We start from the raw sequence: 24,485 nt of genomic DNA, 5'->3' as shown, positions 1-24,485 counted from the left end.
AAGGGGCTGCATCCCCCCATGCCAGCGGGATGCCGTGACGGGGGACGGTGACCCCGCATGGGCAGCGCCACCCCAGGGACCCCATGCCAGGAGGTGTCCCATGCCATCACGTCTCTGACACAAGCCTTCTTGGTGCTGCAGCACTGCCATTGAGCCCCGTTCCCCGGGGCCCCCCAGGAGCGGGCAAGTGGTGGCAGCAGCATCTGTGCTGGCCGTGCCGGCAGCTGCCTGCCCTGCCCCGCGCCTGCCGCCGCCGTATAAATAGAGGCAGCGAGCGGCAGGGAGCTCCTGGCAGCCACCATGAAGGGCCTCAACCTGCTCTGCTGCTGCGTGGCCTCGCTCCTGCTCCTCGGCACTGCAGGTACGGCTGCTCGCCGGGCTGCGGGGCCCCACGGGGCCGCGGGGTCCCCATGGGGCTGCAGGTGCCCGTGGAGCTGTGGGTGCCCGTGGGGTGCTGGGTGCCTATGGGGCTGTGGGCACCCAACAGGGCTGTGGGCACCCATGAGGCTGGGGGTGCCTGCGGGTGCTCATCGGGGCTGTGGGTGCCCATGGGGCTGCAGGTGCCCACAGGGCTGTGGGTGCTCAGTGGGGCTGTGGGTGCTCACTGGGGCTATGGGTGCCCGTGGGGCTGCAGGTGCCCACAGGGCTGTGGGTGCCTGTGGGGCTGTGGGTGCTCACTGGGGCTGCGGGTGCCCGTGGGGCTGCAGGTGCCCACAGGGCTGTGGGTGCCTGTGGGGCTGCAGGTGCTCAGTGGGGCTGCAGGTGCCCACAGAGCCGCAGGTGCCCTCCAGGGTTGTGGGTGCTCACTGGGGCTGCGGGTACCCGTGGGGCTGCAGATGCCTGCAGGGCTGTGGGTGCCGGTGAGGCTTTGGGGTGCCTGCTGAGCCCAGCCGGCACCCCAGGGCTGGGTGGGTGCCAGTAGCAAGACGGGGTGGCAGGGGTACAGCCATCCGGGCTCCCCGGCAGCTCTGCCAGGGCTGCGGAGTCACCCCAAAATGTGCAGGGAAACACAGTGGGGGGGCCGTGGCTAGGAGGGGCTGGAGGGGGGGAGTGCAGGCTGGGGTCCCCCCTCCAGAGCCAGGGTGGGCTCAGGGGCTGTGCTGCCGCCAACGTGCCTGGGGTCATCGTCACCCATAGGTGCTGAGGTGGCTTGGTTTCGGGCTGTGGGGACTTGGGGGGGGCTGCCGGGGCGCTGGGGCACCCCATAGTTGGAGCAGGATGGGGTGGGCTGTTTGCCCTGGGGGTCTCCCCCCCCACCCCACCCAAGGACCTGACAAGCAAGATGATAGCACTTTGGGTGACCCTGGACCCCTTTCCCCAGGTCATCCCGTCCCTGCTGAGCACCCCCGGCTCCGGCCAGGCGTCCCTTAGGGCTGTGTGGTGGGGCGGCATTGCCGGTACCCTTGCTTGCCCTTGAGTTAATTTGGGCTGGTTCTCTGCCTGGCCGGGCTCCGGCGGCCATGCTGCTGGGAGCAGGGGGCGGCTAAGTATGGAAACAGCCGTGTAAGGGGACACTGTGCTCCCTGCAGCCGCCCTGGCCCCCCCCCCTCCCCCTGGCCCCCCCCTGCCCTGCGCCGCCATGGCCCCGCGTGCGGGCACCCGCAGCTGCCGCCTTCCAGCACCCGGCACCCCCAGCCCTGCCGAGTTTTGGCCTTTTAAGGACATCTTGGACTATTCTCGCTAATAAACGGGGTTTGGGGCCAGTGACACGTCCCGCCGGTGGTGGGGTGACCTCCGCAGGGCCACAGGTCGGGTCTGGGGACCAGGGGGATGGAAAGGTCCTCTATGAGCATGGCTGGTGCGACCCTAGGCTGGGCTGGTGGCCCTGTGGGACATCGGGGGCTTGTCGCCATGGTGGGTGACCACTGGCCCAGCTCTTGGTTGTGCTGAGGCTGGCACGGAGGCTGGCATGGCCCGAGCTGCAGCAGACAGCCTGGGTGATGCCATGGGACCGGGCACGGCGTTGGGCACCCTCTCACCAGCACCCTTCTCAGCCCAGCGCCGGGATCCCCCGTCTTGGAGGAGGCTCCAGGGCCGGGAGGTGCGTTGGGGTCTGCAGCCCCGAAGCCAGCTCCGAGGGGCAGCTGGAGACCCCTGAGTCCCCACCCTCGGCGTCTCCTGCTTATCGGGGGGTCCTGTATTTCGCCCTGGTCCTGTAGGTTTGGGAAAAAGATACAAGCAGCGGCACATCTCCTGCCTGTGGTTCTGCTCCGCTGTGACCGGTGGGGTTTGCACGATGAGTTTTGCTTTTACCTTTGGCGCCAAGCCGGGCTCCCGGACCCGGGCTCCTTTGGGGTGCAGGAGGTGGCCTGGGGGGGTTGTTTTCCCATTTTTGGCCACTGTCTTCCCATTTAACCCCCCCCTCTGGTGAGGAGAAGGTGGGAGGGGAGCCCAGCGGGGAACCGGGGGCTTCACCGATGCATGGTGGAGGGGTGCAGTCCTCGGGGCTAGGGCAGGGTTTGGGGTCGCTCCTCCAGCACGTGGGGGCATGGCCGGGATAACCATCCCGACCTCCACCTCGGCACAACGGGGGATCTCCGGGGTAAAGCTGCTCTTTTTTGTGGATAACAGCCAAGTGTGGAAGTGGAGCGTCACCGCCCCACAGGGCAGAGCGGCTGCAGCTGGAGTTTGCTTGAGCCCAGCCAGGTTTCTGGCTGCGGTGTCCCTCCGGGGAGGGAGGACGGGGACACACGGGGCTGTGCGAAGCTGGATCCCCCCTCCAGTGGCGATGCCCCTGGCGAGGGAAAACAGCCACGTCCCTGGGGGGTCCCCGTGGCTGGCTGTGAGGGTGCAGAGTCCCCTGGCTCCCTGGCCGAGGCACTGTCCCCTCTGCCATGCACTGCAGCACTGGGAGATGCTGCCAGGGCCACAGCACCGGGAGGGTTTGGTGATGCCTGGGGCTGCTGGGACCCTGTCACCGCTCCCAAAGACCGGGGGGGTGGGAAGGGCCCTGCGCCCATGCTCGTGCAGCTCCGGCCAAAACAGCCCATGGCCCACGTGGCCGGGACTGGCAAAGCTCCCTGGACTGGCCGGGAGCCCTGGCGGGGCCAGCACCCACCACGGGGCTGGGCGATGGCTCAGGGCGAGGATGCTCGCCCGCTGCCCCGTCCCTGCTCCTGCCCGGGGGAAGGTCTCCTTCTCCCCGCACTCACACCTCGGGCAGAGCCCAGCCATCCCTTCCAGGCTGGGTGACCGTGGCAAGCCCCTGCGGCCACCAGGAACGGGCCACGGGGACGCTGGCGGGGCAGTGCCCAGCCACCGCGCTTGGCAGCTTCGCCCTGGGGAGCCCTTGGCCCCCCCCAGCCATCACGGATTTGAGTGGGAGGGCTACGCCGGGCTGTGCCGTCACCACCTCCATGCTGGGTGAGGAGTTGAGGAAAGCCCTGGCACGCTGGCATCCTCCTGCAGCAAGTGCAGAGGGCACTACGGGGCTGGCACAGACCTCTCCTGGTGACAGCAAGCGTGGGCCGCTGCCCCCGGGACTCCTCATCCTGCCTCAGCCTGGGACGTGTCACCTCGGGATGGGCTCCATCACCGTGTCCTTGTGGCATCTTGGGGTGGTTCCCATCACGCAGGACACGTCAACTTGAGGTGGGCTCTATCACCCAGGACATGTCACCTCAGGGTGGGCTCCACCTCCCAGGACAGAACATCTTGGGGGGGGGGGGGTCCACCACCTGGATTGTGTCACCTCAGGTGGGCTCAGGGCCCAGGACACAGCACCCATGGGTGAGCTCCAGGACACAGCACCCATGGGTGAGCTCCAGCTCTGACAGTCCTGGACTCCCCACCCTGATCATCCCAGGCAAATGCCCCCCAGGGTAACGAGCTTCCCCAGAGGTGGGGGACCTCTGTGTCCCAGTGACACCCCACTGGACTCACCTCCATCCCACCCCCCCAGCATCAGCACAACCACGGGCACCACTGCCGTTGGGTGCCATGGCCACAGTGAGGTGCCATGGCTTGGGGTGCCGCAGCCACCCACAGATCTTGGTCACGTACATCCCTGTCACATCCCTGGTACCTCACCTGGAGGAGATCCCGGCCCCCTTGGGTGCCCCAGCTCTCCCACAATGTCGGCCGAGCAAAGCAAGGCAGATGTCGGGCAGGTTGGCCGCGCGGTGATGTTCTCTCGCATCAGCCATCCTTGGCCCGGTGTGCAGGTGACAGCCAGGCTGGCAGGACAGCCGGGACACCTCGCTCGTTGTCATGGTTTAACCTCAGTCGGCAACCAAGCCCCACACAGCCGCTCGCTCGCACCCCCCCACCGCCCCCCGGCGGGATGGGGGAGAGAATCGGAAGAGCAAAAGTAAGAAAACTCGTGGGTTGTGATAAGAACAGTTTAATATTTGAAATAATATAAAATAATAGCAACAACAATAACAATAGTAATAATAATAAATTGTAATGGAAAGTAAACCAATGAGAGAGAGACAGAGAGAGAGAGGAACAAAACCCAGGAGGGAAAAAAAAACCCCAAGCGGTGATGCAACTGCTCACCACCCGCCAACTGCCGCCCAGCCAGTCCCGAGCAGCGATGGTTGCCCCCCAGCCAACTCCCCTCTCCCCGTTTATATACTGAGCATGATGTCCCATGGTATGGAATATCCCTTTGGCCAGTTGGGGTCAGCTGTCCCGGCTGGGCTTCTCGTGCACCTCCTCGCTGGCAGAGCACGGGAAGCTGAAAAGTCCTTGACTTAGTATAAACACTGCTTAGCAACAACTAAAACATCGGCGTGTTATCACATTATTCTCATGCTAAATCCAAAACACAGCACTACGCCAGCTACTGGGAAGAAAATTAACTCTATCCCGGCCGAAACCAAGACACTCGTGCACGGCCCCGGTGGCACAGGGGCACCAGCGGGTCCCCGCGAGACGGCACCGGGCTGGGAGGGCTGCACTGTGCCCAGGGACAACGCTTGGTGGGTTGCGCTTTTGCCATGTCCCTGCTGTGTGTTCCCCGCCCTGTCCCTGCTCGCCGATCCACCAGCCCCACGCAGGCACCAGCTCCCTGTGCTGGGAGCATGGGCTCACCGGGGTGCCGAAACCCCAGCCTGGCCAGTGGGTCCAAGGGTGACCGAATCGCTCATAAAATTGCCCGTTCCCCAGGCGCTGCAGGAATAGCAGCGGGCCCTGGTGCCTTGGCAGGGCTCCGCCGGGCTATTTTCAGCCCGCAGGGACAGTTCCCTTGTAAGCGATAGATCAAGGAAGCCGGCGAGCTCGTGTGCCGGTGGGGGCTGGTGGAGGGGCTGGGGAGTCTCCGGCCGGCCACCCCGAGCCAGGCTGGGGTGTTGGCAGCGGCAGCACGGCCCCAGTGCCAGCCGGGCGCGTGGCTCCACCCTGCCCGCCTCCCCGCTCGTGGGGGCACACCGTGGAAAAGGGCCCATCCCTGTGAGACGGCTGAGCTGGGATCCCCCGTCCTGCTGCTGGGGGTACGGGTGAGACCCCCGGGGCTGGGTACCGCTGCTTGGCACAGCCAGGCAGCGTCTCTGCCTGGACATTCCCAAGGATTTGAGGATCTTGTGAAATAACGGATCATCAGGCATTAAAATCCAGGTTGACAAGTCCAAGGGCTCTCCCTGTCCTGCCCAGGTGACCAGGAATCCTTGGGATGACCAAAGAGGAGGGATGGGGAGTCTTCACCCAGGAAAACTCACATTGAGTGCATGGAGGACATCCCTTGGGGCCACCGGGAAAGCCCTGGGGTGGGTTGGTGAAGCCTCCCATCACTGGAGGCCCGGGGACAGGACCAGTGTGACTTCTCAGGAGTCCCTCCTCTGGAGGAAGGGGCTCCTCCAGCCCCAGCCATGGCACAGCGCTTCCCTCAGGTCCTTCAGCATCCCCCCGGGCTGCGGACCCCACAGGGGACACCACGGGTAGATGTTCCTCGACATACAGCATGACATCTGCCTGTGCCGAAATACATGCTGTTTTCTCGCCGCCTGCTCACTTACGGACCCAGATCTCCCCCGGCCAGGGAGTGGCAGCTGCTTTATCTTCCACCACCCTGATCTTCGTGTCTTCTGCAAGTTAGGAGTTCAGGTTTTCTTCCAAATCTTTAGGGTGGGCACCCTGTGGGGAGACAGTTGAAAAAACACCCCGCAGAAGTGATTCCCCATTTTCATCTCTATATTTAGAAAGCTCCAAGCCTGGTTTTAATCCCTTTGGTGCATCCTGGTGAGGTTTCTTTACCCTTTCTTAATCAAATGTCATGCAGTTCTAGCCGACTATTTATAGAAATCAAATCAATTTATATTTTTTTTTCAACTAAACTTAAAATCTCCTCCACAAATGAGGTCAAATTAGTCTGACAAAGCTGTTTCTTATACCCCCGCTGGGCTCTGCATTGAAAAACTGGAAAATATTTGCTTCTTGCTGGTGCCTTGGGATCACGAAGCCTCTGGGATGGGATGCTGTGGCTGGGCGTCCTGGGCTTTGGGGTGCACAAGGGTCTGGAGAACCAACCCCATCCTCGGCCACCCTCGTGGTTGTGTCCTCTGGGCTTCTTGAGCCACTTTGGGACACTTTCCTCTCCTGGTCGGTGAAGGTGTTGGCCTGGCTGGCTCCAGATTGGTGCTGGAGCCGGGCTTCCGCCTGCCCTGGCTGCCGAAGGGCTGCCATGTGAAACGTGGGCAATAAAACACCGGCAATTCCTCCGCAGGGCTTGGCAGCAGCACCGGGCTCTGCCGGGATGGCGCAGAGCGGGAAACTGAGGCAGTGGAAGAGTGGGGAGGAGATGCCGTCCTCTGCCGCGCTCCGGCCGAGCGCCGAGGGGGGGACTGCAAGGCTGGGGTGCCCAGGCCTGAGCCCAGGTGAGGGGCACGGCCCCCGCTTTGGGCTCCCCTGGCCCTGCCTCCCGCCTGGGAAGGGTTACTGGTTGCAGAAAGGTCAGGCTCACGGGGCTAATCTGCCTTGACTGACTTTTTCCAGCAGCCAGGCTTCTGGCTGGCAGCACCGCAGAGCATTGTAATCCCCGGGCGCTGCACCCCCTCCCCGGCAGACCCCTGCATGGCAGCCGATGGCCGGGGCAGGCAGGGGCTGACCCTTGCCTGGGGTAGGGCCAAGTGTCATGGGGCTGCAGCTCCTTCGGGTCCAGCCACTTTCCGTGAGGTTTTAAAGGTCTTCGTCAGAACAAAGCACAGCCTTTGGGCTTCGTTCAGCCTTGCCTTTCCCCGAAAAGGAAGGGACAGACAGGTTTGGGGTGCAAGCTCACCCCAAAACCCCACTGGGAGGACAAGGGGAGGGCAGGACTTGCAGGAGATGGTGGATAACTCCCCTTCACGCTGCAGGGGCCTGGATCCGGGCAGGGGAAGGGGGCGTGCGAAAAGCCATCCCCGCGGCTCTGCGCATTGCCGGCCCCACGCTCGGGGCTCCTATTTCTGCTGGAGGGGGAGACCATCCCTCCCAGAACCACCTGTGCCCATCTGTCCCTCCTAGCCGGCCCCGGCACCATCCTCGGGGGCTGTCCCTCCTGGAGGACCCATTTCGGTGCCAGGGCGTTGTCATTCCATACGGCCCCATGCAGGGATGGAGGGGACACCGTGGCAGGGTCACGTTCAGCCTCCAGCAGCCGTCCCTATCCTTTCCGCACGGGCTTTTCCTGGGTGCAAACCAGCTGTGGCATCCTGTGGCACACAGAGTCCCACCATGAGCTCTCTGTCCCCGCAGCTGTGCCCCAGGGTGCTGTCACCACTGGGGAAAGGGTCCCCGGGCAGCTGATGGCCCTCCCAGCCCCTGCAGACGGGCATGAGATTCGGGGCGGGCAGTGGCGTCGCAAGCCAGGGACCCTCTGGGTGGTCAGGTCCCCAAGGGGAGCGGGGCAAGGGCTCCTCTCCGATGCCACCCGGCTGCTTGGCACAATGCAGAGCATGAACAAGGGGAGCCCCAGTGTCACTTTACAAGCTGGCTGTCCCTGCTCCCTCCCGGAGTCCATGGGGACCTGCAGGATGGGCCCCAGGTGCGGACGTCACCCTTGGCTGGCAGCGGGGCGAGGGGCTGGGGCCAGCGGCCGAGGGGGCTGGTGCTTCACCATCTGCACCCCGCCGAGCTGCTCCTTCTGATTCCCCCGTACAGTCGCTGGGCTGTATTTTTAGCCTCCGGCGGACGCGCGGAGGGTGTTAAGCCCATAACCTTCAGCCCATTTTGCTGCTCATCGGCCGGCCATCTGCAGATCAGCACAATTCGCCTTGTGATGGATTTGGAGACCATGTAGGGGAAACGGGAGGGAGAAGGAGGTGGATAGGGGAGAGGGACTTTATATAAGACCTTGAAGGTCACAGGAAATAAAACTCGTGACCAGCACACCGGCAGGAACATCCCAGTCAGAGCACCTGGGGAATACTTCCCTTCTCCCGTGAGGGATGGCTCACGGTGGGCGCTGGGGTTGCCGTTGTGCCCGGCCACAGTGGGTGACAGTCCCTCTGTCCCCCTGCATTGGGTCAGAGGGGACACACAGACTCCAGACAAAGCCCTCGGGATGCACAGGGTCTCCTCTGCCTGGCCCTGCTTCCCCCCCACCCGCCTTGACCCTCCCCAAACGCCGCCCAAGGAGCTGCACTCCCCTCCCAGCCCTCCAGGTCACTGGCTATTTTGGGGCCAAGCTGAGAATATCCCTGTCTCCGTCAGCCGAGGGGACCCTCAGGAGACCCAGGCTGGTCTCCAGGCTGCGAGGGCCAGGCAGGGGCATGCTGGCCCCCGGCCACCTGGGGCTTTGCAGGTCAGACATAGCACGTTCCCCTTTGAGTGGCTCCCAGCAGGCTGGGCACCCTGAGGGGTCCCAGGGGTCCCGTGGGAAGGTGACCTGAAGGAGTCAGGTGGGACGGAGGCGGGTGAGAGCTGTGTAGGACCCATCTCCCTCCGGCTGGGAGCTGAATTTGGAGCCTGGAGGCACCTGCGAGCCGCATGCCAGCAAAGGACGGGGGAGGTCGGCGAGGGCAGAGCAAGGGTGACCCGCGCATCCGGTTTCGGCAGGGCAAGGGGCTGCAGGGACGGCGGCAGCTCCACCGTGCCAGGCTGCACACGAGAGTGACTGGAAACCCTGGCAGGCTGGGGCGCACCCCGTCCCTCCCAGCCGCCTGCCGCTGGCACGGCTCGTCCCCTGGCGCGCGCCCACCACTGCCGCCTGACTCCCAGCTGACAGCACCGCCGGCCCCAGCACAGATAGAGATGCAACCGCCTGCCCGGCATCTCTGGCCATGGCAAACTGGCTCGCAGTGGGCAGAGTGGTCTGGGGCTGGCATGGCACCGACCCTGGCTCAGCTCCTCCTGTGCTTGGCCATCGCGGTCCCCCATGGCCGAGCCCAGCGAGCCCCAGCGCCACAGCTTTGCCGAGGCTGGCAAGGCCCTGCCGATGCTCTGCAGGACACATGGCCCCATGGCTCCCCGGCATGGATGTGGTGCAGGAGCCAGAGGAGAGGGCTGGCTGCCAGCCGGCTGCCCATGCCCGCCACTGCCTGTGCCCACCGCTGCCCATGCCTAGCGCTGCCCGCACCCAGTGCTGCCTGTGCCCAGCGTTGCCCGCTCTCCTCCCCACAGCCTGGGTGGAGGTGGCATTTTTTCCTGGTTGGCATCTGTTTGCCAGCTGGAGTACAAAGGAATTATTTTCCTCTGAAACGCTTCCCTGGTATGCAGGCATTAGATGTTTCGGGGGATTATTTAGACTAGCAGCAACTGTTTGTAACGGAGACAGTATAGCTGGTGATCTTTTATTTTTGGCACCCGTTGACTAATGTTAAATTACAGTTGGAGGCCTATGGAAAATACGGATGGCTTCTCCCGGGCCGCAGAACAAACTCATTGTGTCCCTGCCAGCCGCACAGTGCGGCAAATGCTTTCCTAGTGAAGGGATGCTCACAATAAATAGCTCCCGAGTCCTGCTGCTGGGGTCAGGCCCTGCCTGCGCTTGCCTGCCTGCGGAAAGGCAGGGCCCCGCGCCGGGGAGCCCCTCGCCCCTTCCTCACCCTCGCCCCTTCCTCTTCCTCCCCCTCGTCCAGCCACCCACTACGGCCGGTGCTGGTGATGACCTCCCAAGGCAGGGCTGGGGAAGGACCCTTTTAACCTGCCAAGTGCTCACAGCCCCTCGAGCTATGCTTTTCATTATTCCTTTCCCCCCATTTTTTAGGGCTGCTTTGCCACCTTCCTGCAGCGCTTCGCGGCGGGCGGCAGCCACGGCCCCAGGCAGCCATAGCCAGCACAGCCATAGGGCCCCCTGCTAGCATCGGCTCTGCCCGCCCTAAACACCTCTTTGCACCCAGCTTCTTGCACCAGGGCCAGAAAATTGAGCTGGAACTAGAGAAGGTTTAGGAAAGAGTTTAAACCTATTTAAATCTTAAATTTGTGGTAACAGCCACAAATCCTCCCTCAGGACCCCTCCCCGGTGCTGACGGGGGGGCCGGTGGGTGCCCCGGTAGCCACGTGCCGGCGCGGGTAAGACTGACTGAGCTGTTCTCATCGTTTAGAGCTGCACGCCCCCGGCATGGACCATGTCGGCGGCGCTGCTGAAAGCCCCTTGCCAGCCGCAGAGCCCAGGCTGGAGGAGAAGGCAGCCGACGGCAGCCCTGAGGAGGACCAAGATGGCATCCCCGCCAATGCCTCTTTGCCCAGCACCACTGAGGATGGACGTGGCGAGGGGGAAGAAGAGCCAGCAGGTGGCCTGAGCGGGGACCCTGGGCCAGGGGACGGCCAGCTGGAGGAAACCACCATGGAGAAGGGCCAGGAGGGTCCCAGCGAGGCGCAGGGCCCACGGGAGGATGCCATGTTGGGCACCCCTGAGGCAGCACATCATGAAGGGAATCGCCGGTCTGGCCCACAAGATGGCTTCTGGGCCCGGGAGGATGAGGAGCCTGGTGCTGAGGAAGGAGTCTCTGAGGAGCAAGGGCAGCCTGGGGAAAAGAAAATGGAGGAGCCAAGAGCAGTGTCTGCTCCAGAGGGGGGAGAGGAAGGGGGCGAGCAGAGCTCAGAGGAAGATGACGAGCAGGGGGAGTCTGAGGAAGATGAACATGGCAAGTCTGAGGAAGATGGAGGCAAGGGAGAGTCCGAGGAAGGAGAGTCTGAGGAGGAGGGAGAGTCTGAGGAAGATGGTGCTGGGCCAGTGGGGCCAGAGGACAGAGCTGAAGGGAGCGACAAGGCAGCAGCCAGCGCTTCCGGCAAGAACGGCCATGGCAAACCTGCAGCTGCCGGCAAGGGAGAAGCTGGGCATGGCCCTGCCAGCTGCCATCACCCGCCCTGCGGGGATGCAGCAGAAGACCCCGCAGCAGCAGTGGAAGACCCACCAGCAGCAGAAGACCCGCCGGCAGTGGTGGAAGACCCGCCGGCAGCAGAAGACCCGCCGGCAGTGGTGGAAGACCCGCCGGCAGCAGAAGACCCGCCGGCAGTGGTGGAAGACCCACCAGCAGCAGAAGACCCATTGGCAGTGGTGGAAGACCCACCAGCAGCAGAAGATCCCCCTGCAGACAAGCCATTGCTGGCAGAAACGGAGAGCCCACCTGGCCACGGCACCCACCCTGCTGAGCCCCGGCACGGCCAGATAGGTTGGAGTCTTTTCTTGTCGGTGTGCCATAGCGGCAAGAGTGACCTACTGTCAACCCCCGGCGGAGCTGAGCTTGGCACATTAAACCGCACCTAGTGCATGGCCCTCTCCTAACGCTTGTGCTTCCTGCGCCTGCCCCTAACCGCTGCAGAGCTGGGCCGGCTGCGGGCATCGAGGGCGCAGGCAGGAGCCCGCGGATGCCTGCGATGCAGGCGCTCGTCACAGCGATACCAAAGCTGGCTGACATTTCCCTCGCTGCACTTTAAGCCCATGATTTCTCCTCTGGGCTGTGGACATGGATAAGATTTTTAACACCCAGGCCCCTTTCAGCACCCACAGACCTCTTAAAGGCTCTTTATCCTCCAACCTCAGAGTCCTCCAGACCCCTATCTCTCTTGGTGCACGGGCAGGACACTGCCCGGGCTGGTGGGTCTCTTGTCCACCAGCCCTTGCCTCATAGGGAAGGTGTGAAGAGCTGATTCAGACCGATGAGCTGCCAAAGCACCAGCTCTGGCCACGTTCAGTCAGTGAAAGGCTAGCTAAGGAAAAGGGACACCCCCCACCATGATTTCCTAGAAACGCTTGTGGACTTTGGCCCACGGGTTGGGCAGCGACCTTCGGACACAGCTGAGTCTTTTTCTTTCATCTGTAACATCCCAGCTCAAAAAGTTCCCATTTGTGCCGAAAGGGAAACCCAGTTTGGTCTCTGTGGCTTTACTTGGCAAGTCAAAAGGTCTTCCTCAGCCCAACACTCGGTAGACACTCAACACGGTCCCAGGGCTTGGCAGTGCCCGGCTTGGCCCAGGTATCCCCAGCCCAGCCAGCACACGTCTGTCCCCAAACCCCCACTGAAGCCCGACCCAGCTCCCGATATCAAAAAGCACTTGGAGCTGCGCAGGGCCCTTGGTGCGCCAGCACCTCCAGGGCGAGGACACCTGTGTCTCCCTGTCTCGGGGACACCGGGGTGCCTACCCCAGGCAGAGGCAGCTGCCTCATGCTCCCAGAGCCTGTCACGGAGCCATGGGGCCCCCAGGGCCACCCCAAGCCAGGGCCCCATGCAGAGGGCTCCAGCCTGATACGGGGGCAGAGGTGGGAGAAGCGGGAGGGAACGATCCCGCTGGCAAAGGCGAGGCAGCCGGGATGGTTCAGGCTGGCCGGTCCCTCAAGAGCCAGCCCCAGCCTCACACATCCTCATGTCTCTGGCTCAATGCATAATTTTTTGGGGGAGTGGACAGACAGAGAGGCAGAGCAGAGTGTGCCTGCAGTCAAAGCTTAGCCCTGGAGGAGCTGCAGCTGCTGGGGGAAGCGCCGGGGCAGGCAGGGGCCCCATCGGGCAGCAGGTGCCGCGCGTGCTCATGCTACGCCCCAGCGCTGGAGCCCCTTCCAGGCATGTCCTTCGCATTCCCCGCGAGCGGCCGGCCGAGACATGGCATGCCTCCCTCGCTGGCCCCTCCTCAGAGCCAAGCAGTTGCCCACGATGCTTCCCCCGGCAGTCTCTGCCAAGCCTCCGGGAGCCTTTGCAAAAGAGAAACTGCGCGGCATGCCAAAGGCATCGTCGGCTGCCAAGGCGCCCGGCAGGTCTGTGGGCTCGGGGTGCGTGTGCTCCCCCGTGCCCTCTCCCCGGCAGTAGCTTGTGTGAGCTCCTGTGTGGATTCCCCCCTCCAGCGCTAACAGGTCTCCTTGCCTTTTTCCTCCAGAAGAGGTTGAAGATGCCAGCGAGCCGACCAAGCGCGACCGGTCCCACTTGGAGAGCACCCTCAAGCTGAACGAGGACAAACCTGCCGATGATTTCTCAGGTGAGGGGGCCTGGGTGGCACTCAGCCACCTATGACCTGCTCCTTCAGTCCACGCGATCCCTGCAGGACAGGCTCCTCGCCATTCTGCTGCACCAAGAGCAGGGATGGGATCTTCCTTCTCTAGAGTGTTTTGGTTTTAACCTTACTTCTTGGAGGTCCAGCAACACCATATCTTCAGTAACAGCCCTTTTGCTGCTCTTGGGTTATGTTAACCTAATATTTTAGGTATTTTAAAGACAGCCCCAAGGGCATACAAGAATTAGGAGGGTAGAGAGGCTGGAAGATGCAGATGGTGAATCAGCCCAAGCCAGCCACATCCCTCCCCGGAGAAACCTGGGGCAACTTGTAATAAAGGGTTGGGATTTTTATTCCAATTATTTATTGGGTTTTGCTGTTATAAGGCTTGCTTCTGCTGGCCCCATGGGCAGCCTGGACTGGAAAGAAAGTGATAAAAGCTGCTGTGGAAAAAGCTTCTAGCAAGCAGCTTAGGGGCTGTGCCAGGGGTCGCTGGCACCATGGTGGAGGGCTTTTTGGGATCACAGGTGTTGAGTGCCAGACAGCATTAACGAGAGATGTTCCTTCCATCAGCTGCTGGCACGTGCAAGACTGGCAGCTGACGGGGACAGCGCCCAGCAGGAAACATTAGCAGGGGAGGGGCATCAAAATGTGTGACTAGGATCAGTTTGGCCAAGATTTCAACTGTGAGCCAAGGCCCTTGATCCATGGCTGAGTCACCCTCAAGATCTGCAGGGAATGCCCAAGAGCTTACCTAGGAAGGAATCGACTAGGGCAGTGGGGTTTGCCTTTCACCCGTCCGCATGCTTCTGCCCCCGCAGGAGTACTGCAGCGGCTGAGGAAGATCTACCACTCCTCCATCAAGCCCCTGGAGCAATCCTACAGATACAACGAGCTGAGGCAGCACGAGATCACAGGTAATGCCACGGACACCGGGGTCTCCGGCACCATCAGGTCACTGGGATGCAGATAACAGCACAGAGGGCAGATCATGGAAAGGCTCGGATACTTTGTCTTCCTTCGTAGCTTCCCAAGAAGGCCATGAACATTCTGGGCTTAGAGGACATGCCCTGGTGAACCCAGCGGCAGGCATTCCTGCATCTGCCTTAGCCCATCTGCTGTCAGGACCATCTGTGTAGGCTGAGCATTGAACCCTGCCTGCTTCGGGTCCTCCACCTGCTCAACATCAATGCTCTGTACCCCTGCCAAGCAGAGATCACGGCCCAACAAAACAGGCTTGGCAATGAAGGTTAGGACCTCTCAAGGCTGGGTATGAGCTTCCTGGGGGTGGCTGGAGCTGGCATCCTTCCTGCTCAGTACAGGACACAGCCATGTGGGCAGGGTATCCCTCAAGCTCAGCAGCCTTCACTCATCCTGGGAGTTAGAGTTTCCACCCCTTGGCAATTACAGACACATTGGATCAGGTGAGCAGGTCCCCGTGGCCACAGGCATTGGCTTGAGCCGAACCTCAGCAGTACACGTGCCCCTCCAGAAGAGGAAAGCGCAGCCCTGGCCCCAAGATGCTCACAAGCTACGGGAAGCTCTTGTGACCCATATGACACAAGCAGACCCATTTTCCAAGCACAGATGGCTCAAGCCCAAGTCTGAGGTCCCTGTTCACCAGGGTAACTCTCCTGTGAGCCCCTACTCAAGCCCTGTCCTGAGCTGGGGTCAGATGCCTGGGCGGGCAGGCAGGGGATGCTGGAGTCCCTGCTGCCTGTGTCCCAGGGCTGAATGCCCACATCAGCATCCTGCCAGGGTCCCTCCTTGTCCTGAAGTTCTGCCTGTTTCCCCAGGTGTCCTCTGGGCTTTGGCCTCACACACCCTAGAGCCATGCCCTCCTTCCCGGTGAGACAGGACCCAGATACACCCTCCACACCACACAGACCTTCCCTTTGCAGCTGGACTCCTCTGCTCCACCAGCACGTGGGTCCCACATTCATTTGGGCAAACCCCAGGTCAGCTCCCAGCACGAGTGCCCAGTACACCCTGTTGTGTCCCACGTGGCACCCTCCCAGCAGCGCAGATGCAATCCCAGAGCTGGTAACCCACGGTCACAGCTTCCCGATACACACCTTACAGACCAGGGAAGGGCACACGGAAGCTGAGCTGCCTGCAGCCCTTGTCTCAGCCATGAGAGGCCCTGGCCAGACTCCCATCAGAGATGTTTCTCCTGCTACCAAACTCCTTGAGCACCTCTGACACCCCAGCCATACCCTAACACATACAACCTCAACCTGGAGATCTGAAGCCCAGCAGTTTGCCTTTAATACCCACAGATCCAGCTATTCCCAGTCCCTCATTAGCAGTGTAATTAGAGAAACCTGCTAATTAGTTAGAGGGTTGGCCCAGGGAGCCCCCTTGACTTTACAAGGCAGGTGAGGATACGGTGGGGCTGAGGGAGCCTTCTCAGCCGTTTCCTCTGCGTGGTGGCCCCGTCCTGAGCGGGTTCATCGCATCGGCGGTGCCCCTGCAAGCTGGGAGATGCCCCCAACCTCTCCCCCTGTGCCCGCCCCCATGGCAGGGGGGAGGCTGGAGGGCGTAGAGCTGCCGGCTCAGCTGGCTGGGAGGAGCGGGACAGCTGGGAGAGCGGCAGGGCAGGCCTGTCATGGAATATGTGTGACCTTTGGAGGTGTAAGCCAATATAGAGGGGTGCCGTCGCAAGCACCTTCGCCCCTCCATTACGCGGCAGCCCTCCATTTTGTCTTCCTTCCCATCGGCTCTGCTTGCACCCACGAGCCGGTGTAATCCAAGGAGCCCCACTGCTCCCCACAGCTCGCAAAAACACCCGTGTAGATGAGTGTCACCTGTCCCGGGGGAGCTGCGACTGCCACCGTCAACCTAAGACTCTGAATTGTTGGGGTGCATCCCAGAAAACTCACCCCACACCCTCTGCTTACAGCGTGTTTAAGCCTGGCAGGTGCCATCTCCTTTTCCCTGCCTGCCACCCTCCCTTGTCTCCGCTCTGCCACCCTACGTGGGTGCGTGCACGCTCCGGCTGGGTCCGCCTGTGTGCTTGGTCACAGCGGGGCCACCCTGTAGGGACTGTCCCTAGCTCAGGGGTGAGGGACTCTCCCAGTCTGGCGATGGGAAGCTTGCTGTGAAGTCATGCCAGTTTGTGGTGCATGCTGGTGGCCTTAATTACTGTATATGTGCTGATTAGCATGCCTGTATAGGGAATGACCTCCCAGTTGCCATCACCAGCCACCCTACGGCTGGATACAGGTAACCACAGCACTGGGGTGGTCAGGACACTTGTCGGGGTTGGTTGCTGTCCTAACCACGGCTTGTTGGGCTCCGTTTGCTAGGTGAATGTTGCTGGGGAAGGCAATAACTCCGCTAAGCAGGGCAGGAGGGTTGGGGTGCTGTCTCAGACACGGCAGCTCTCCTGGGGCTGCTCCCCCAAGCCACATCCCTGGTGTGCAGGGCAGACTGGGGTTTAGTGCTTGTCCTGGTAGCTGCAGGTCTCGTTGCTCACAGACTGTAACTCCTTCTCTCCTGCTGGGAATGTGGCCGTCGCTGGCTTTTCCTGCCCAGGAGAATGCCAGGGCCAGTCTTTAGCTCCCTCCTCGGCCTGGGCCAGACCCAGGCAGCCGTGTCCCTCCTTTGACTCACGGTACCTTTTCTCTCTCCCCGTGTCCCCTGCTAACAGCTTACCCCGGACGCACCCTGGGCTCCTCTGCCACAGGTTGGTATCGCTGCCTGCTACCTGCATGCTGCCAGTGCTGCCTAAGCTCTTCGCTGGCCTCCAGCTTTCCTATTCACCTGCCCCAACAGGGCCACACTTCCCAGGCACCGAGCAGACCCCGGTTATCAATGTCCCATGGCACCCGCTGGAGCCAGTGTCCCCAGCCCTACCAGAGCTCGGCACGTGTGTCGCTGCACTTGTCTGTCCCAAGCCTGACTCTGTGCATCCCCACCTCTCCCAGGCTTTGACATCTTTCCCTCTTGGGTTAAGACTCAAGAGGTTGTGTATTCCTCTAGCGATGGTTCAAAGGCATTTGTGGTGGACCTGCGGGTCGATCTCCCACCCACGGCATGAACTGGAGGAGCCCAGCAGATAGCCCACCCTGCAGGGGAGCTCTTCCCACCCTTCACCCTCCTATGTGCAGAAACTTTCCCGAATATCCACCCTTGATCCCCCTGGCTGCAGTTTAAGCCGATGAGCCCGCAGCAGCTGTCCCAGTAACACAGGCTGGCCCCTGCGCGGCGGCCTCAGCCCCCTCGGGAGCCAGAGCTGGCTCCTCTCCCTGCCTATCCTGCTCGGGGTGTGCTGCCAGGTCCCCCCCCGGAGAAGGAGGAGATGGGAGATGGGCCAAGAAGCGCCAGCCAACACCCAGCCCTTCCCCTGGGTCCGGTGCTGGGCCACGGGGACGATGTCCCTGTTGCGATATAAGGCAGGGAAATCCCATCTTCTGGTCCTCGTGTCCTACCCCATGGCCCCTGCTGCCGGATCCTGTTGAAATGGGCTCCTCCACACCCCGGCCCTGGACGCGGCGGAGCCCTGCCAGTGCCTGGAGGGCCTCTGGCTCCCTGTCATGCCAGCGTGCTGGCAGCGGAGAGGGTTGCAGATATATATAGCATATTTCAATAGCTGTCTTATCTACATCTCTAGCTGCAAGCGCACACACGCGTGCACGCGTGCTGCTTGTGTGGGCGTATGCGCACGGGGAGCACGACGTGGAGGCAGGCGCAGGCGGTCTGCAGCCACGTGTGGCTTGTCCCTCCGTCTGCGTGCACGTGTGCCGTGAGGATACTCGTGGCTTTTCGCGAGCAAGCTGGCCAGCCCTCCAAGGGCTGCCGGGCAGTGCATCCATGCCGTAGGCAGAGTGGCCGGTGGTGTTTCGGGTACAGGGATGGGGTGGCAGCGTGGGTGATGCTGGGAGAGTCTCCCCGGGTGTTTTAGCCTTCCCGGATTGTTTGAGGACAGAGCAAGACCTTCGTGCTTGTGGTTCAGTCTGAACAAGGAGAGGAAGGAGGTTTTGCCGTGTCCTCCACTTTGCCTAGCATCCTCGGGACAGACTTGCACAACGGGGGGTGAGCCGACATCAGGCACTTCTGCTGGGCTTGAGGACAAGGAGGGAGAAGACCTGGCCCAGGGTTAATCCCAGCCCCAGAGCAGCAGTGCTCCCGCCCAAGGGCAGCCTGGCGTTGCAAGCAACATGGAAAAACCTCCCAGAAAGCCACTGCTCTAGGAAAAAAAAACCCTTTTTGGGCATCCAGATTGCTCCTACCCCCCTGAACAGTCCAAGACAAATGCAGGCTCTGCGGAGGGAGACAGAACTTTCCTGGCCTCGGTTGCCAGGTGCTTTGCCGGATCACAGCATGCTCTTTACCCTGCCAACCCGGCAGCTTAGAGAAGCTGTGTTTTGAGCTGCTGTGTTTTAAGCAGGACCACAGATGAAGGGGTGCAAGGTTTGAGGACCACCCCCCCCCCCGCTCGCAGGCAGGGCCTGATCAGGCACCAGCATGCAACCGCTTCCGCCAACGCCACCGGGACGTGCCTGGCTTGAGCCGGGATGAGCTTGAGCTGGGATTGAGGCAGGCTGGGCTGGGAGCGAGCAGCCACAGGGTGGCTGGAGAGAGCCGCTGTGATGGAGCTGCCGCCATCCCTGCCCTGCAGCCGGCAAGGACCAGCTCTCTTTTCCCCTGGCCGGACCATCAAGGTGACCCAAATCGGTGCTGAACAGACATGGGGGGGGACGTAGCAGGGACAGATGTCAGGCCAGCACTCTCCTGGGTGGGACATGCTCTCTGCTCCCCCAGCCCCACGCCCTGGGCAGCAGCAAGGAGGACCCATGCACGGCCTCACATCCTCAGAGGTGCTGTGCTACCTGGAGAGCTGCAAGGATCCTGTGCCCGGTGCTGCCTGCAAAGCCCGTGGGGTGCCAGCACCCCGTTCCCAAAGCAAGGGGTAGAGATGGGCTCGACGAGCTGTCGGTGACCCGGCAGGGGGGCTGCCTGCATCGCTGCCCGCCCCGGCGCAGCGGGGCAGAGGTGGGGATGTGAAGCGGAGCCAGGGCGCGCGGGCTGCCTGCGTTCACACAGCCACGCCTGGCCAGGAACGTGTTACGAAAGAGCACGCGGGGACCCGCCTCAAACCTCTGGCACAACATCACAGGGGATAATAATAATAATCCGAAACTCAATTAAAGCCGGCAAGCCAAGCAGCAGCAATAGAGTGGCACAGAGGAATGATTAATAACAAAAGTCCGAGGTTTCAACATTTGTTTTTGTCCCGCATGAGAAGACAACGCTGGATCCCTGCGGCTCACAGGCAGGGAGCGGGCAGCGGGCAGGGAGCGGGCAGCGGGCAGGGCCGTCCCCCAGTTCGGACGTGGCTGCCCTGCTTTGGGGAGAAGGGCTGAGCCGCATGGACGCAGCTGTGCCCCGTGAAGAGATGTCCCCAGCCCATTCCCTTCCCCAGCAGTGACATGGTGGCCCTGCGATGGGCAGATGCAGGCAGGAGAAGGCTGGCACGCTCTGCCCAACTCCTGCATCCATGATCAGACGGGTTCTGTGTGGAGCCGCCATGCAGTGCCCTCCAGCACCCTCAGGAGCGGGAGCTCAGTGCCATATAGGCTTTGCAGCTCGCCCCGCCCTGGAGATGGATTCCCGGCTTGCTGGAAAGCTGCTGGCTCCCGCGTGGGTGCAGCCACAGAGCAGCGGGGTCTCTCAGCCACCTCAGGGAAAATAGCTCTGCCTTAGGAGTGGGGCCAAAGGGAGGGTGCCGAGGGCAGCGGGCGTCCCTCAAGGGCATCTCCTTGCCCTGGGTCACGGCGGAAGGCTCTGCTCTGGCTGAGGGACAGCAGCTCCCAGCTCCTCCGGTGGCATCCAGCCCCTCCCCTGGCTGGACTCCTACTGGCAGCAGCAGGACGGACCCTCTCCCACCCTGAGCGCAGGACGGGGATGAGGGGAAGCGAGCGAGCCCCTGCTGCTGGGGATGGGGGGAAGCGAGCCCCTACTGCCGGGCAAGTCCCCGCCTGGAGCAGATGCCCCGGGGGCTGTGCTGGGTTGATGCCGTGGCAGGGTGGCTGCAGCTTGCTCTGCTCTCAGCCATCTGCCACCACGGCTCTCCCGGCACCGTTTCCTGCCCAGCTTCGTCTGGCTACATCAGTGCTGGTACACAAACGGGGACGGGGAAGGTTCCCACCAACGGGAACTCACTCATTGAGTTTTTACTTCCACTTCTGGCCTGACCTGGGCTCGAGCCGACTAGCAGGCTCCCAGCCGTCCTGGGCACGGCTTGGATGCTGGCGTGGGCCAGGGGCTCCTCTGGCTCTGCCGGCTGCCTGCCCAGTGGCCTGGGGGCTGGTGGGGTCGAGCAGTGTGGGCACAGGCTGATTGCACGAGTCCCGCTTGAGCAGGGATTGCTGCTGGGACAGTGGCTACATGTGTCCAGGGACCTCCGAGCTCCCAGACTGATTGCGCGGCGTCAGGACAGGTCCTTACGGGTCCATCACCAGCCTCCTTGAGCCCCTTAACAAACCACAGGACTTGAAGAGTGCGGGATGGGGACTGTAGTTCATTCTCCTCCTGCCTTTCCCCAAGCCCGAAGCAGGGCTGTTTGCCCAGCCTGCCGAACCCGTGCCGGGCTGGAGCCTCGCACCCAGCCCACACGTAGGCAGGGACCCTCTGCTCGACCGGAGGGCTGGGAGCCACGACCTGGGGGCAGATCCCTGTGAGGGTATGGTGGAAATGCAATGAAGGCAGTCGGCCCAAGGCTCGCACCGCGCTTACCAAGCACCGCGCCATAGTGTTGCTCCTTAAACCACGCCAGCTCCCTTTGCACGAGGCATTCGCCTGGTTGCAGCATGGCCACCTCCTTCGCATGTCCCGTGCTTTGTGGCGGCTGCCTTCAAACAACACTCCCCCCGCAGCCAGCCCCAAACTCACCTCGGCTAAACCAGAACCGAACTGAGACAAGGTTTAAAAGACCTTCAAGTCCTCCCGTAGCCTAAGAAAGACCAAACCTCAGGGAAGGTCAGACAAGGTTTGCTCTTGCTGCAGCGAGGTGGGGTCTCCTGCAGAGCATGGTGACGTCCCACTCTTGCAGATACCAGGGCCCGTCGCTGGGCGATGCCTTGGCTCGCGAATGGCTGGCGGCCCCAAAAGGGTGGCTGTTTCCCCGGCAGCATCACCGCACCGCTCAGATGGGATGCTCGTTACAGCCGGGAGTTAATCACGCGGTGGCGACAGCTATTGTTTCTTCACTTCCTCTTGTTATTTCCCCTCTCGGCAGATGGGGAGATCACTTCCAAGCCAATGGTGCTATTCCTGGGACCGTGGAGTGTTGGCAAATCCTCCATGATAAACTACCTCCTTGGTCTGGACGACACTCCCTACCAGCTCTACACAGGTACCACGCTCACTGCTCCCTCCCTGCTCTGCCGAGGGTGCGCTGGCACCTGCATTTCTGCATCCGCGCGGTCAGCGATTCCTGGCTGCACCTCTTTGATCCCCACCCCCTTACGGCAGGGAGGTTGCGATCGGGGTCCATGCCGTGCGGCTGCGGTGGCACATGGAGGGAGAGGTTCCCCACCGCGGCCTAGGGCCTGTCCACCCTCCCTGGGGAGGAGGAGGGCATCTCATCCAGCAGCATCCCCATCCCGCAGCACGGGGCTCACCGCCTCTGACCCGGACCGCGAGAGCAGCGGTCACGTCGCAAGGGCAACTCGCCCTTGTCTTCTCCCCTTCCCTCCACACGTGGAGCCAATTAATTCGCCCTCCCAGGAAAAAAGCCATTCCCCTTCCCTCCTCCCTGCTCCCACGGATGTCATCTCGCAGCTGAGGGCAGATGTCTGTGGCCAGCTCTGCGCCGGGGTAGCGAGGGCTCCCAGGAGGTGGTTCTCCAGGGCACCTTGTGCAGTCAGGCCACTTCCAGAACGACCAGTCTCCGCAGAAAACAGCCCTGCTAGCATGTTCTCAAGAGGTTTAGCAAGAATTTCATGGCCCCACTGCTTGCCTTGCCCCAACATCTCTTGGCAAGCGAGTGATACTCCTGAGCTCCCTGGCTAGTCCCAGGCCAGCCCTGTCACGTCCATTGCCCAGCATGGATTTCACAGCTCTGCTGCTCCTCTCGTTGCTGGGCAGGGGCAGAACCCACCACCTCCGAATTCACTGTCATCATGCATGGCCCCAAGCTGAAGACCATCGAGGGCATCGTGATGGCTGCCGACAGCGCCCGCTCCTTCTCGCCCCTGGAGAAGTTTGGGCAGAACTTCTTGGAGAAGCTGATAGGGATCGAGGTGCCCCACAAACTGCTGGAGCGAGTCACCTTCGTGGACACACCGGGCATCATTGAAAACCGCAAGCAGCAAGAACGAGGTAGGGGTTTACTGGATTCATCTAAGGGACTCCAGAAAACATGTCGTACCGATGTGAGATGACAAAGATGGCTGAAGCACAATGGGGAAGAGCCCCAGGCTACAAAAGGGGTCTTGCATCGGAGGGGATGGTGACGTTTGTCTGGCCATGGCTGCGGCAGCAGCAGCTGGGGCCTGGGGAACGCACCCGACTGTCATCAGCTAGAGCAGCCGTTTCTGCTGTTTGGAGGTGTGACAGTCAGGCATTTCGGCAAGGTGTTTCCCGGGGACTCCTCGGGCTGTTGATTGTCTGCCTTGGCTCAGCATTTAATGCCCTGTTTGTCGCCCTTGGAGCCAGGCTTTGGCAATGGCTGGTGCTACAGCAGGGCCCAGAGAAGCACCATCCCCACAGCACCTGGGATGCCAGGACAGGTCAGCAGGGCTTCTTGACCCACTCGGTGCCCACTGGGGAGAGCAATGATGTGGCCGATACTGGCTCACAGGAGCAGTGGAAATCTGTGGCCAGCAGCAGGGAGAAAGAAGGTTTGGAGGTGAGGTTGAGGGAGACATGCAGGCCCAGACACACAGGGATGGGTTTTCATGCCAAGAAACTCTGAAGTGTTTTCAGCATATGAGAAACAGGTTCTGGGCTGCATGGGAAGTCTGCTGTGTCTCACACCCTGTCCAACCCAGACAGGGCGTGAGGCATGGCAGGCTCAAGGTTTATTTAACCCTTGACCTGAAGGCACCCATCCTGTGCTGGCCATTTCTGCTGGATTTCTCTCTTTCCTCTCCTTAAGGTTACCCGTTCAACGACGTGTGCCAGTGGTTCATTGACAGAGCTGATCTCATCTTTGTTGTCTTTGACCCTACGAAGCTGGATGTGGGCTTGGAGCTGGAGATGCTGTTTCGCCAGCTGAAGGGCCGCGAGTCTCAGATCCGAATCATCTTGAACAAAGCTGACAGCCTGGCTACCCAGGAGCTCATGAGAGTCTACGGTGCCTTATTCTGGAGCCTGGCTCCTCTCATCAACGTCACGGAGCCACCCAGGGTGTACGTTAGCTCCTTCTGGCCCCAGGACTACCATCCGGATACCCACAAAGACCTGTTCCTCAAAGAAGAGATATCGCTCCTGGAAGATCTCAACCAGGTGATTGAGAACAGGATGGAAAATAAGATCGCCTTCATACGCCAGCATGCCATCCGGGTGCGCATCCACGCCCTTTTGGTCGATCGCTATCTACAGACCTACAAGGACAAAATGACCTTCTTTAGCGATGGAGAACTGGTGTTCAGGGACATTGTGGAAGATCCTGACAAGTTCTTTATCTTTAAGTCCATTCTGGCAAAGACCAATGTCAGCAAATTTGACCTCCCCAACCGCGAGGCTTACAAGGACTTCTTTGGCATCAACCCCATCACCAGTTTTAAGCTGCTGTCTCAGCAGTGTTCCTACATGGGAGGGTGTTTCCTAGAGAAGATCGAGAAGGCCATCACTCGCGAGCTTCCCGATCTCTTGGGAAGCATCGGCTTGGGAAAGAAGCCCAACATTCTCTCCTGCGACATCACTGGCTGTGGCGAAACCCCAAAGAATCGCTACAGGAAACCCTAAGGTGTTCTGTAACATAACCGTCCACGTGTTCCTACCGGTGAATGAGCTTATGTCTTATCTGTCCAAGAAGCCACGGTTTGTTAACCCTTTGAGTGCCACACTGGCAAAGGCTACTGTACGATGAGGACTTTGAGTCATTGACATCGATGGCAGGGGAAGATGGGTGGGCATAAGAAAGAGAATAAAAACTGTGAATTCCTGACATTTTATCTTTGTTCTTTCGAGTA

At 61.4% G+C, this 24,485-nt stretch overlaps 1 protein-coding gene across 5 annotated transcripts; it reads left to right on the top strand.

The window, feature by feature from the left end:
- Positions 1 to 291: 291 nt before the first annotated feature.
- Positions 292 to 24,460, top strand: SRL (sarcalumenin). Of its 5 annotated transcripts, none has more exons than XM_076350595.1 (8): positions 292 to 361; positions 10,461 to 11,531; positions 13,231 to 13,326; positions 14,163 to 14,258; positions 16,994 to 17,029; positions 21,584 to 21,700; positions 22,435 to 22,668; positions 23,447 to 24,460. In XM_076350595.1, the coding sequence occupies exons 1-8, from the start codon at positions 301 to 303 to the stop codon at positions 24,256 to 24,258; spliced, it is 2,523 nt and encodes an 840-aa protein (XP_076206710.1). In that variant the 5' UTR covers positions 292 to 300; the 3' UTR covers positions 24,259 to 24,460. The 5 variants fall into 5 exon arrangements, with proteins under 5 accessions (XP_076206710.1, XP_076206709.1, XP_076206713.1 ...); XM_076350594.1 differs by having other exon boundaries at positions 13,228 to 13,326; XM_076350598.1 differs by lacking the exon at positions 10,461 to 11,531.
- Positions 24,461 to 24,485: the final 25 nt, after the last annotated feature.

The sequence above is a fragment of the Aptenodytes patagonicus genome, chromosome 13 (assembly GCF_965638725.1).
Source record: "Aptenodytes patagonicus chromosome 13, bAptPat1.pri.cur, whole genome shotgun sequence".
In the NCBI taxonomy this organism is placed as follows: Eukaryota; Metazoa; Chordata; class Aves; order Sphenisciformes; family Spheniscidae; genus Aptenodytes; species Aptenodytes patagonicus.
The sequence above is the reverse complement of the archived record's forward strand: the minus strand, read 5'-3'. Positions and strand labels throughout refer to the sequence as shown.

Bases quoted from the DNA above. Each gene is read 5' to 3' on its own strand.
- SRL (XM_076350594.1), top strand. From the start codon at position 301: ATGAAGGGCCTCAACCTGCTCTGCTGCTGCGTGGCCTCGCTCCTGCTC. The intron at 362-10,460 runs GTACGGCTGCTC...CTCATCGTTTAG, and splicing joins CCTGCTCCTCGGCACTGCAG to AGCTGCACGCCCCCGGCATG. The intron at 11,532-13,227 runs GTTGGAGTCTTT...TTTTTCCTCCAG, and splicing joins GCCCCGGCACGGCCAGATAG to AAGAGGTTGAAGATGCCAGC.